The 14,724-nt window shown below is 32.2% G+C and overlaps 1 protein-coding gene and 1 long non-coding RNA gene across 4 annotated transcripts in view; one reads left to right on the top strand and one right to left on the bottom strand.

Moving 5' to 3' along the window:
* Window positions 1-3,043: 3,043 nt before the first annotated feature.
* On the top strand, window positions 3,044-5,473 carry LOC135124638 (uncharacterized). The gene is made up of 2 exons (XR_010279810.1): window positions 3,044-3,652; window positions 4,606-5,473. It is a non-coding gene; the product is annotated as an uncharacterized LOC135124638 (long non-coding RNA).
* LOC135124637 (protein Wnt-5b-like) overlaps window positions 4,872-14,724 on the bottom strand; it is a 49,543-nt gene continuing 39,690 nt past the window's right edge. Inside the window, exon 6 of one of the 3 annotated variants that reach the window (XM_064049854.1) lies at window positions 4,872-6,426. In XM_064049854.1, coding sequence (XP_063905924.1) covers window positions 6,071-6,426 — 356 coding nt within the window. In that variant the 3' untranslated portion in view covers window positions 4,872-6,070. The remainder of the gene's footprint in view (window positions 6,427-14,724) is intronic. The other 2 variants (XM_064049853.1, XM_064049852.1) reach the window with 2 other exon arrangements.

Below are 14,724 nucleotides of genomic sequence, written 5' to 3'. Positions count from 1 at the left end.
GGGGAAGTAGCTGTTTCTACCCGCACCAATAAATAATAGGAATAATGAAGAGAGTGAGGAAAAAATAGATAATAAAATTCCTTCAGTTAACTTATTAACTAACAAAAAAGAATTATCGTAAGAGTATAAAGACGAAGTGAAAAAGGAGTTATAACGTGGACCTCAGAGCAGTTGTTAATGTCGAAAGAAATAAGGGATGAATCAATAATTGAAAAAATCTGGAAAATTTAATTCGAAAACGAGCTTTTCTTGACACAGTCTAGCAGAAAAGAAAAACTTGTGTCAAAGAAGCAATCGATGAAGTAAAATAACAATAATTCGATAATGTTTAGTATGAAAGAAATTCTTATTCAGTTATTAATTAATGTTGTACATATGAAAAGAAACTGATCAATTCGAATACCGCAATTTTAAAAACCTTATATCTGTCACGAAAGTTTAAAAAAACGGCGAAGTTTATTTTACAAATAGTTTAATGTAGTGTTTAGAACAGATTGTAAACAGAATCAAACACGAAAACAATATTTAAAAAACGTTTCCTTTTTTCTATGCACGAAAAATCATATTCACATAAGGAAGAGTACATAAAAAATAAAATATAAAATAAAATGCTCACAAAATACATTTATAAAAGACGTCAAGAACAATTTTTTGATAAAACAAAAATAAGCCAAAATTACCGAGCAAAAAAACCTTTATAAAGGATAAAAAACATCACCCAATTTAGAATTAATGTAAAATTCTAACCTTTAGGCTTCTTCTTCTGCTACAAATTAGCGAATTCCCTCTTCTTCATTTACGAACCCACTGCAACAAAAAAAAACACAGGCAATTTTTGTATAGGTAAAGAAAAATACCATGGAAGTTTACATCAACTTTACACACAATAATTTTTAACGACGGTGCAAATCAACATTACCAGTTACGTTTATGTAAGGAGTTAAGATTTAAAAAATACTTATCAGAAAAGCTTTTGAAGTCACAATATCAATTCTAAGTAAAATTTTACAATGAGATCATGTGATTCTTGGTGAGGATGAACAGAAAAAAGTTGGTTAGAGTTTTACATCTATATCAAAGACTCAAAATAAACCAAAAAATTCACAGTTTCGAAGAATATTTGTCTAAAAATTCGCTCACAAATACATAGACGGAAACAGAAAAAAATTCGGACTCCATAAACTGGAAAATGTCAAGAAAACAAGAAATGAAAGTTTAGTCAGAATAAACATGCACACTACGTTTAGTAATTAAGAACATTCTAAAGTTAATTTTAAGTGAACTTCAAAAAACACTTAGAAAAAAATATTTCCAGTAAACTCAAATGTTAAAGACCTCTGTTCTCAATTAAAATGATTCTTTGAAACTCTTTACTGATTTAGTGACCTTATTTTAATTGTACGACCCAAATACAAAATTGTTTCCAACAAAAATCTGAAATTTAAACATTTCACAAAACAATGATGAATATTGCAATAAATAATAAGTGCAGTAAAGCGTAAAAATTAAAAATTAATTCACCCAAAAATGCCAGGTTTAAAAAATAAATATCTGACGAGATACATTTGAGTGCTTGTTGAACAAATATAATTATTTATTAAGTCGTTAAGTAACGACTTGTAAAATACTATTCTCGCTTAACATCCTCATTTTTATAACAATTATAACTACACTTACCCTTTAAATCCAGATTTCCTTTCCTTCCGCGCTGACCCTTGCAGACTCCTTCCTCATGGAAACATCACAACACTCACCTTTCACTTTAAGCCCGAAACCAAATTATTTTTAACAAAAATAAACTGCTTAAACAAACTAATTCACAGACCGCATACGTCCTCAACAAAGTCGAAACCGACAGAACTCCTTTGCGTAACACGAAAATTGAACAAAAACTTATCGCCGTACACCGTATCAGGCATTTTTTGCAGAGTTTTTATTCATCGCACAATAATTGAATTAAAAATAAAAATACGAGGACAATATTATTCATTACCTAAACAGAATTTTTGCGTTGTGTGGATAAATAAGAAATTACATGTTGCGTAAAATTTTCCAAAAAAAGAATTAGAAAACTCAATTTAAATACGTGTTTTGGAAATATTTTATTTTTCGACAGTTAATGACACAATGCAAAATTCAAAATTTTTCACCACTTCTGCCAAAATACTTATGTATTAAGGGGGTGTTCCAAGGTTCAAAGAACGGAACATTAAACATTTGTTGTAGATGGTAGAAAACATTCTTTAACGCAGTCTTCTAGAGCTATAATTTAAAAGTATTTTCAAAGATATAGAATGTATGTTTACTTTCGGAGTATAAGTAATAGAATCCATTTAGCTACTTTCATGTTCTCTGGACGTTTCATAACCTCCAGAATTTAAAAAAGAGGTCTCCCGTTTCTGTCTGTCTGTCTGTCGTCTGTTGACGATTTTATTAGACAGGCAATCTCCGAAACTACTGGACTGATTGTTGTGAAGTTTATATATTTTAAGGATATCGTGTAGCTCGACATCAACAAAAATTTGTCTGATCATCCCCACCCACAATTTGACGACATCTCAATTTTTTTTAAATTGCTTTAGAGGGTGACTCAAAAAAATTAATGATTGAAGTAAACTTTTTTACTAATAAAATCAAGAACAACTCACTCTGTATTCTCAAAAATTTGGAAATAAAACTGTAAGTTATTGTTAGTATTATAGTGTACAAAGTGATACCACATTTTTCTATTTATTTATTTATTTTTAAGATAATGATGTTGGCAGTGAAGTTGTTTGCCACTTTAAGCTAGATTTGTTTGATTGTGCTTTAGGGGCGAGGGAAGTTCTGTCTAAATAAGTTTCGGCTATTTTTTAGATCATATTTATTTACTTTTCAGTTATCAGTCTGTAATTCCAAACTGATGATTTCACTAATTGTTGGGGACAACAATTTAAAAAATATAAACCAAAACCGGGACATGGCAAGATGGTTTTTCACTCCGACATCTGTAATAAGAAATAATTAAAACGAATATCTTTTATCATGTCTTTACTAAGTCACCACTAAATAAATCACGTTACACAGTCTTCTAAAACAAAAGGACGCTCTATAACTATTTATAATAATTATAAAAATATAGTTACATCTGGTTACTCAATAAAATATTTACAAAATAAATAAAGAATACTGTATTTATGCCGCAAAGGGCCTCGATGGTGCTTAACAAATTATTACGTATCAAAAGAGTTTTACTACAGTCAGTTTTGGCAGGAATGTGAGAATAGTGTAGCTAAGTTATGCAAGGAAAAATCGCTTGTAGGTAAAAACAGAACATTTTCGGTGGCTCATACACTTATCAAATATTTATAAATAAATATTACAATTGGTCAGTACTATATTCTACCACGGATCTTCATAATGTCAGGGAACTGCGAAGTGAATATTAAAAAACGTTGTTCACGTGGTGAATTTTCATTTTTTTAGTTAATATTAACTGTTTTAAGTGAGATACACTAAACATTGTTCATACAATATGCTGTTTTAAACTATTGTAACCTGAAAATGGCAATTGAAGCCTATTTTTTATGTAATAGTACATTATAGTAATAACGTGGACCTGTAAACATTACTTTGACACTCTTGTGTTAATCACTTTTAAACTAGGGGAAATGTGTCTGAGACGGCATGTTAGATAAGATGGCATACTATCGTTTTTACTAAGTTCGAATTTGAATTTAGCGCTTTGAGTAACGCCATCACGTGACTGTGGCGTAAGTAGAAAATGCTACGTAATTTGAGGTTAACTGGCGAGATGGTTTTGATGTTTGAGCAAACTGTTGAAACAGGTAAGTGTTAAAAACTTTTATCCGTCTCAGAAAAACTCTCGTAAGATTTATTTTGAGATAAGTTGAAGGTTCTAGTAGTAATTTCTTATTTTTATTGTAATTGCGCATAAATTCATGACCACAAACCCAACGGTTTTATTCAAGATAATTCTTTAAAGGTGCACTTTCGATTTAAACGTACTTTTATGTGAGATGGCACAGTAAATCTAAAGATGAGATGGCATGGCGAAATGTGGATTCAATGTCAGAAATGCAGAAACTGGAGCCACACAGAATGTGCGGGCTTAGTTCGAAAAGCAAAACAGTTTATTTGTGATCTTTGCAAATAATAAAAATTGTACTTTCAGAGTTAACTAATATTTTGTTTCTTTTTCAAAAAGTTGTTTTCTTTAATTATTTAATTTTTGGAAGTGTATTTAATGTTTTTTTAACGGCATTTGAATATGTTTATGAAAATGTTATTTTGTTTTTTGATAAATAAACGTTTAAGAAATATTTTCTATTTTTTAACATTTGGTTAATGTTTTTGTTGTAAAATTTTAATGGTATGCCATCTCACCCTTAAGTATATAGATGAGATGGCTTGTGCGGTTGAGATGGCGTAGTGTTAATATTAGTTTATGCGAAAAAGGTTATCGTTTCAAATATGCTTCAAAACATAGTTTTGTGTTAACTAAGAAAATGCCCGAGGTGAAATAAGTTAAAAAAATTTTTTTAATTTTTTATGAGGCGATTACAAAAAGTATGCCGTCTCAGACACATTTCCCCTAAAGGAAAGTCGATGAATTGCGCCACACAAGTTAATTTTACAACTAACGTCTTTTTTTTAATTGATTATTATACACAATCAAAGAATGTGTGAAATTTGTGAACTGGCTGATTAAAGTATCAAATATTCAATTGAGTACTACATATTTCTACGTTTTTGTTGGTTACACTTGATACTACATACAGGTACAATTTTTTTTAGGTATGATTCACAGTGTTGTAACTTTCGAAAGTTAACAAAGAAATAATTTATTATGAAATAAATAAAATAAATTAAATTTTACTTCGGCATCTTCGGTAAAAAAATCCATTTATGAGCAAATAAATGAACAAACTATAGTAGACAGTATTAGAGATCGTCTGTCACTATTGACACTTTAATAATTAGTACCACATTTAGATACCATACAACCTTTAGTAGCAGTTTTTAACGGTACATGTTAGGTCGAATTTATGATAATTACTGAATTCAGTTTTGAAAATTTTCGAAACGTACAATTATTAACTCATTATACTGATGAGTGCTATTAAAATAATTAGCACTAATACTCACACTTTTTATATTAATGTCTAGACATTATGAGTAAATGTACAGGTTATCTCTAAATTGTGGCTTTAAAATCGTATGTCCCAGAGCTAAATCTTCGTAACAATAAAAGGAGTAATCGTTCATATTTATTCCCACAAAACGCATCTTAATATGTTGTAGAAAAAAATTAAATATAATAATATTTTTTTCCCTATGCTTTTGATTAAAATAACCTTTGTTCACATTTTAAAGGCCCACCAGCACCTAGGTACACGCGGCAACACTGTTGAAATTTCATTTTTTTAGGGAAGTGAAAATTTCGAATAGGTTTTACTATCTTTTTGAAAATCGCTCACATCCTGATACAGAAACTCCACTTTTGCAACTAGGGAGGTAAATTTTGTTATTGGTACTTGGTACTATATCCGATATTGTTTTCACTTCTCTTGCCTTAACTGACACAGTTGAAATAAGTGCAATTACAACTTTACATCAGTCTATGCTATCAGCACAAGGAATTTTTCTCTGAACGACCTATTATTATTATTATTATTAGTCTATATACCAAAGTAGCAATAGTTTGCCTTCAAGTATTTATTTATTTTTTTTTTTGTTAGAACCGGTAAAATATATCGTTTTTAATAATAAGAACGCACAAAGTTATAAAAAATTCAGTCATTTTCCCATAATACTTTTGTTTGCGAAGCGGACGAAATCTACGTAAGTACAAAATATACATATACACTAAAAGTAATTATAACAAAAATGAACGGCCAATTTAAAATAATAGTCAACAAATAAATTAATAAATTATTACAATCTACAACAAAACTTCGGAATAAACAGTATTTTTTTGAAAAATTTCACTGGTCACAGTTCGCTGCTACTACTTAAGTACTGACAAACACCACGAACAACACTCACGGGTGAATTTTATTTACACAAATCACTTACACGTGTGCACGTCCACTGATCGGACACACGTCTTACATTCAACCTCACAACACCACTTGAACTTGCAGTCACATCGTTCTTTTATTACGGACTTGAGGGTATTGTAGCCTCGACCACAACAGAGAAGGTTGCATCCATCCAAGTCTTGCGAGGTTCGGTTGCAGATTCGGCCCTGCGTTCCCAAGGAGCCTAATCGATCATCTCGTACGCAGTAGTTGGGAGAGTCCTCCATGTAGACGAGGTCGTAGGCAGTAGGTACACGGAAGCGAGTATCTCGCAGCTGAAGTCGACCGCGTCGATTAATGCGGACCTCCGTCGCTCCGTCATATTTGTCCCGGAGATGGTCTCCTGGAATCAAAAATTCTGTTTATTTTGTGCTGTTTAAATTTTTACTAAGATTTCGGTGAATACACGCTTACAAAAGCTGGAGTAACAGCAGCCTTTCAAAGTTTGTATTATAGAATTATTTATTAACTAACTAATTATTCTGTTCAGTTTTCTGAAACAGAAGAAAAATAAAATTTAGTTTTGTTATCCATAAATAAGTTGGATGGTTTGCATATAAACCGTAAATACCAAAAGAAAAGAGATTTACTGAGACATTATCAATTTTTAATTTTTTGCAAATTGTACTTAAAATTTAAGGGTAATAATATGGGTGGTTTCGAAAATTTTACGTTCAAAATTTTTCTAACAGATCAGCCACAGATCGTAGACAGATGAATGGACAAGGGAAACATTAGGAAAATATGACATTAGACGATAGTCAAGATAACCCTGATAGCACTGTCTTTGCTATCATCGGGAGACAAAATACACTAACTTATCGATTGAATTAAAGCACGAACGAAGTAAGGATACAAATAATGGGCTAGAGGTCCGTTCACTATGTTTATTATTATTATAGACCCACCACTGGTCCGGAAATGACCAACATTCACGCAATGGTATGTATTGAAAAAATTGTTGACAAAATGAAAGGGTTTTCGATATCTTAGAATTGCAGCATACAGGTTCATCTGCTCTTCTATAATCTCGCCCCATCTTCATAAACTTCGCGTGACTACCAATCATTTATCCGCGCGATACCTGAAAAATAAAGTAACTCACAAGATTCTGATGTAGTTGTGCTAACCTGTCCTGATTAACATGATTAGACTGTTCAGTATGACATTCCTAACAGAACAGTTTTGTGAATTTTGACAATTACTGATCCGTTTCAATGTGAACATTTCAAGTTTTTAACTAAACTTTTGATAATACATCTACACTGAAAACAAGCAAAGGCAGATTTAAGATTTTGTCAGAATTTGGCAGTAATTTTATTTCCATCGATAACTACAGATAGGTATGTGAAAATTTTGTTTTAGTTTGTTTTGTGTTAGTAGAGATGTCTGTTAGTATAACATTTCAGCTTGTCAATTATTTTATTGATTACGTCAAAAATTCTGGAAACACAGTACTTGTATAACTACATTTATTGGTGTTACAATGTGCGGATCGAAATTGAATATGACGTCACCATACAAAATCTATTAGAAAGATATCTTTTGAAATAAGCTTATTTACCTCTGACTTAAATTTAATCCTGTTTTTGTTTTAGTCTACTGAGGCAGGCACGTAACCAGCCTTTTATTTTGGAGGGGCCCAGCCTGGGCACTAATTTCAAATAAGGGGGCCTTTAAAAAAAGTCATATCAGTTGTATCGGCTAATTGATTAAAAAAGTTATCAACAAAACTATTCACAGCAGTATCGCTTTACTCAAAGAGTTATATTACAAGATAAGAACACAAGATTACTCAGCCAAAATTTACTGTTGATCTGAAATTTCGAATTTGCTTTACTTTTAAAATTTAAAACACAATAAAACAAATCCAGGTTTTTCGAAAAACTATAAAATTTATTTTTGCGAATTTTATTTTTTTATGAAAACCCTTATAAGTTAAAATGAAGATATGTAAAGTACGGCGAACGATAAATACAAATGACTCCAATTATGAGTACTGCCGCTGTAAAATTTCCAGTCGCTTTCGAAGCTGTATCCTGTGTAAAGCTGTCAATCAAAAGTAGTCGCTACCCTTGTACCTTTCCAGGACCGTATTTGTTCTCTAGTAAATGCATTCCTAATGCGTAATGGTTTTATTGCAGGTTGCGGTCTAAAGTACTAAATACCCCTCATAAAATAATTGACGGCGTTTGCATTTGTAACAAGTGCATTTGTACGAGTGCACGTGCAACCCCAGAAAGGTCATTGTCGCGAGCTGATTTGTCTCGGCTGTTCATCATGGGTCGAAATTCTTGTTAACGACCCCTTAAAAATCACTTCTTCCGAACCTTCCCAGAAAATCCCAACAAATAGATCCATATACTTCCTTTGTCCCATCTAGCTATATCCCGTCCTCTCTGCATGTGGCACTGGACCCTCGGGTTAACTTTATAGTACCACATGTCCGATCTTTTCCGAGGGAGTCGTTAAAAAAGTAAATTGAGTTTCAAGCGTGCCTAGCCCTTTTGTCGAATTTCAAGAAACGGCACAGTTTTATAGCGACCATGATGGATGGGGACAGAGGCAGAGAAGGGCTTTGTTTGAGAGATCCCGTTATCGAAATGGCGTGATGCGATTCCTCATTTTGTAAATAATTATGTACAGATGTTTTGAGAAAACAAAAGGTTGGAAATTCGGATGGATGACGGACATAGATCTGGCCCACCACAGGTGGAATAAAGTTTGCAGTTCCACCTGTGAGAAACAGTCGAGTCATAAGTAAAAGAACGTTTGATGGGTTCGAGATCTATGTCTGGCTATCCTAGTTAAGTCGCGAACCAGTGACCACTCCAAAAAGCTGTTCGATAGATTCATGGTATAATGTAATTGATATTGTCAGGGACTTTTGATAAGAATATGTGAATCGACGGCGATTTGAGCGGTTTGCTGGTGTAGACGAGAGAGAACGAGAAAGCATTTCTTTCCAACACAGGGGGGTCCATCCCATTGGTTTTTCTTTGTTAGCCCCTTTGACGTCGGGTGGAGTCTCCACTCTTGGCGAAATTATAAAAGAGTAGTTTGGTCAATTTTTGTCAGTTCTCTGGTCGGGATTTTGTAGTGTGCACCTCGTTCCTTCTCGTCGCGTTCTTTGTTTTAAATTTTGCTTCAAAGTGTCTTAGTGTTCATTTTTGTCCAGTGTTCAATTTTTATTTGCTTTACTTTCTAAATTTGTGGAAGTCACCGCGAGCGGTGATCCACTTGTTCATTTTGGTTTTCTTGTGTAAATTTTTGATTAATTCATTAGTGTGTGTAAATAAATAAGGGTGACCGATTTTCAACTACGTTGGACTTTCTTTTTTCGGACTTTGCGGCCAACCCTTCCGTTAAAATAATAGTGCATCGAAACAGCGGTACTAGTGAGTGACTCCGTGCCCTCGAGCAGCGAAAAGGGAAGTTTCGAAAGGTAAGAGAATTCCCATTTTTCTGTGATGTGTGATTAACACTTCTCAGGTAGAAGACGAGATAAAAACACGCTACCCGATTAAAGATAATTTAATTTTTCAAAATATTATTTTTTTATATAACTCACGCCCCAGCCTAGTTAGGCTGGTTACACATTTATCTTTTGCCGTACTTTACGTAACGTTAAAGTGAATGTAAAGAATCGTGCTGCGCGTACATTTCAAATGAATTTTTGCTTAACAACATTTTGTGATGATGTTATCAACATTTTTGCAAAGACACATGTAGCAGTTTGCATAGGTACAGTGTAATACTAATGATAACAGTATTGTTTTCCCAAATTTTCGGGAAAATGGAGTGAGCCGCTCCCGATTTAATCAATAAACTAAATTGTGTCGTTCATTAATTTTTTTGAGTTACTCTGTATAAGAAATTTAAAAACTTTTAATGCAATGATAAATCACAAGTCCAGACTCATCATATTTTGCATATTTTGGATAGGATTTATTCGCCAAAATTTTGAGATGACGTTATCAATTTTTAAGGGGGATAAATGGATACATTTTAATAAAAAAATTATCATTCTTACGATAAGTTCCAAAGCATTCGATTGTGCATTTCCTAATTTAATCAATAAAATAAATTGACTCTTTCATTAATTTTTGCCACCCTTTATAAGCAGTAATATGTATACAATATAGTCATAACATTTTGCATATTTCGTAGAGGATTCGGCAAAATTTTGCGATGACGTCATCAATTTTTTCGAAGGGGATAAACGAATAAATTTTGCTTAATGATTTACGATAACCTTAAAATATTTACAAGATTTCAGAGCGTTTGGTTCTGCAATTTCAAAGTTAAATTTCAAAATATTGTTATACAGTTTTGAATTTTTTTCCAAAAATCTGGATGTCTAGGGTGAAACTTTTACACGAATTCACACACCACAAATGCAGGAGTATCTTATATCATAGAATTAAAAAAAACTTACTGTTATAAATTGTGGAAATGACGCCACAAATTTTAGTTGATGTTTAGTCATCTGCATAATATTCCTAATATACAGGGTCATCAAAATTGATTGAGAGAGTTGGTACCTCCTGTTTTTGTCGTGAAGTTTGTCAACCTTATGACAGATTTGTTTAAGGTTATATGGCAATGAATTCAGTGGCGTGACAAAAACTCGAAACTTCAAATCTGACAGCTAATATTTTTATACAACTTAATAAACCAAATTATTCAAGTTCAGGTTTACCAACTCTCTCAATCAATTTTGATGACTCTGTACATGCAAAATTTGACAACAATGGTCTGATAATTTCGGAGACTAAGTACGTGTCTAATAAAAATGGATATAGACAGACGGACGGAAACAGGAGACCACTTTTTTCGTACTCAAAAGATGATTCTTAGCTTAAGCTCAGAAAGTAAAAAATAAATTATTAATTTTTATGTGTGGGACTCTATTAACCGCAACATGTTATGAACTAATAAAAAGTTTTGTGTCAATTGCGAAAGGGGATAGTTCAAGTATGACCTTTTTTAGTAGTCCTTTATTTCACTCAACTCCAATTTTTTTATATTTATAAATTTTATTTAATTATCAACTAATTTAATTTAATTATTATTTATTTATTTATCTAATACCACTTGCGCTTATTATGAGGCAAAATCAATAAAAGAACAATGACAAAAAATAAAGATACAAATAAAAGCAATAGTGAAAATATAACAACATAACTGATTTAAGATAGCAGCAGGTTTTTTAAAACTAACAAATAGAAAGAAAACGCTCATATAATAAAAAGACGATAACAACATGAAAATTTAAACTGAAACATTTTCCGACAGTTTAGCGTTTAAGCAAAAAGTTAACTATTAAGCCTGAAAAAGAGGTGAAGAAGAAATCTATGGACTGAAGATATAAACTGACCGCTTTGAAGATAACATCTATAGGATGATTTAAGCCATAATTTGTCCGTTGGACTGGATAGCAAATATCTCCTTATTTCGGAACGTTGACATAAAAAAGTTTAGCCACTATGTACATATATTGTTTTTATCAATATTTAGTTTATAAAGCAAAAAATATACTCTCTCAATACGGTCAATGCTAGATTTATAAAACGAGAGCCATATAATACTGCAGTATTCAATTATCGGTAGAACTAACATTTTGTGTAAAAAACGAATTATACATAATAAATTTGAAAAATCTCTACAATGACGTTTTATAAACCCACACAGCCTGAAGGCCCTTTGGAGAACACCATTTATATACATGCTCATAAAACAAAGTTTAGAGTCAAAGTTTACACTTAGTTCGGATTTAGAGTTAACACTTTCTAGGAAACTAATTTTTAGTCGGTAGTGAAATATTATCTTGAGAGATGTTCTAGTGAAAGTATACATTTTATTCACAATCGTCAGTAATACACAGCTTTTCTAACTCTTGAGTTAGAAAGTTTGCGATTTTACGGATACATTTTTCAACGAGTCTGAAAAGCCTGAAGTAATGACGCATAATATAATCGGTCAGAAATGACCCACTTTCCGACTTGTGGTGGCAGCACTGTCAATTTGACCAACAAATGTTCAATGAATTATTTATTGCAAAAGCGGGCTCACAAGTTTTGTTTGGAATTGCCGCAATTTTTCTGAAAATAGTGATGGTCTGATGGTGATAATCATAACTAACACTCAAGGGCAGATTTCTGAGATAATAATACAATAAAAGGACGTTATTATCACCATCTAACGCCAATGAATAAGTTGTACGTTGCTTCTCAATTTTATTTGTTAAAACACTGAGAAAATGCAAATTTGGTTGCAAAATTTAAATAGGAAGAATAGCTAATGAGGTTAGTGAGTCGTAGTACACTCACCAACCTCATTAGCTATTCTTTCCATGGACAAATCCATGTTGATTTGAAGACAGAGGGTTATGAAATGTTTTAACAATTTGATCACTAATTAATGATTCGAAAGCTTTATATAGTAGACAATGGGCATATTGGTCTATAATTTTCGATGTCTCCAAAAAATATAATATATTGCAATTTATAAAAAAATATAAGTACACAGTGGTGTTCACAGAATTTCAATATTTCTATTCGTTCTCAAGATACAGGTCTTTGAAAGCTTTCCCGTTACAAATAGCGTTACCGTCTGTGTTCCCCAGAATGAATTGTTCACTTTCTTTAGAATGTATATATTTAGAAAAGAAAAACCACATAAGAAAGGTGACAAAAAGACATGAACGCTGTTAATTGATAATCAGAATTTCCATTACGAGTAGACTCAGTCTAATCCGTGTCAAAATTTATTAAATACTTAGTTGAAGAAAGGGAAGAAAATACAAAAAATGAGTAGATAATGATTTACTGCAACATGACTACCCATCAACACAAATAATTGAGTTCTCTCAGAAGGAATAAACTTTTTCGTTTTCGTAATAAAATTACCATAATTGCAGAGGCTAATAACAAAACCATGTAATAATTCAGCGCGTTGTAATTTATAGGATAAATGTGGGCATCATAAAGCCAGATATGTCAGTGAAATTACAGGGCGTCTCTTACCACAAATCGTGATTAATAATTATGAAAATTATAGTTATTTTTCAGGGTGGACATCTTATCATTCAAAAAGGCCACCCTCGGTGCACAACAAAAGCTCACATTAAACACTTAAGTGCCAACGTTTGTTCAAAGCCACGCAATGAAATTACATGTTGTAAATGGATGTTTACACACAATGCATGTGTCTAATATGATTTACTGCGGGTAAGTTAGCTCATCCGGAGCAAGCTCTTCGCAGCTTCCACCTGTGCACGAAAATAATAATTAACTCGCTTAAAACTTCATTTGCAATGCTATTAAGTCATAAGGAAAGAACGACTTTCACGAGCATTTTGCAGACCACACATTTTAAAAGTTGATTGTGTATTGTATGGAAATCGTCGGAGCAATTTTATCAAATAGCACCGAGAACTAAAAATTAGAGAACTTTATTTATAGAGCTATTCAAATCTTTACTTGTGTTATGTTATGTTAATCACAAAATGTTAATTACTATTGTCGTGCACGCCATTATGCAAATCTTTAAATTATTCACACCCCTTAATTACACCAACACCAACATGGCGACGAATACATAAAGTTACAAATATTTGTTTTGAAGAACTTCTTTTTTTCAACATCATTATGCTACATTAGCGGTAATGACTAAAAGCAATTATGACGACTTCCATCCTTATCAACCGTGACTTCTTATTGCAAACGGCTTAAAAATTTGTAATAACGACGTCGTTAGATTATCTCTTTGACTATTCTTGGATCGACTGTACTTGGTAACTTGATCGGTCGCTTTATTCAAATTAAATAAAGATGTTGCATATCTTACATGGCCGATTGCTTTGATAAACTGCCTTTGTCATATATTCGTAAAGACCCCACACGTAGGCACTTTTCTTGCACTTCTCACGATTGTTAACAATAACTCTATTTGTCCTCTCTTATAATTTCAGATTTACTATCACATGTCATCAAGAAAATTATCGCATTCAAACCGTACATTACCCATCTCATAAATGTGAACGTCTATAGATACTCGTTAGATAAAATGTGAATATAATTGTTTCTCATTGTATTCGTTATGAGACGTGGGTGACAACGTGAAATAAAAGTACATTAAGATACAATGCAATTTCGGCCTATTATGTATACAATTGAACTAATAGTACTTTTTAACTACGGTCAAAATCAATTAATAGTAGGATCAACGTCATCTAGAAATCAAAGAAACCATTACCCATGACAGTAAAACCGATGTTTTATGGAATATACTGTATATGTATAATACATTCTGAAAAAATATAAAATTTAGAAAAGAAATCTCTGCTTTGATTTCGTAATCCTGTTTCCATCTTGGTTGAATAGTGCTAAAAAATCATTTCATCAGTCATTTCATCAGTTTTAAAATATCTAAAAAAATGTAGGTAAAATGTTCCCAAGATTATCTTTTTTGCAGTCAAGCTGTTTAACCGTAACATTGAGAAAATAATTATTATTTCGTGTTTTATATTTTAAGTCACAACTATGTGGACAGGAAAAATAACGAAAATTTCAATTATTTTTTTTTTAAACTAAGAAAAAAAAAAGTTACATCTCCAGCTCCGCTTACAAACTTTTGG

This window comes from Zophobas morio, unplaced genomic scaffold, assembly GCF_036711695.1.
Source record: "Zophobas morio isolate AGI-343-1 ecotype UQ-CSIRO unplaced genomic scaffold, CSIRO_AGI_Zmor_V1 ptg000007l, whole genome shotgun sequence".
Classification (NCBI taxonomy): domain Eukaryota; kingdom Metazoa; phylum Arthropoda; class Insecta; order Coleoptera; family Tenebrionidae; genus Zophobas; species Zophobas morio.
The sequence above is the reverse complement of the archived record's forward strand: the minus strand, read 5'-3'. Positions and strand labels throughout refer to the sequence as shown.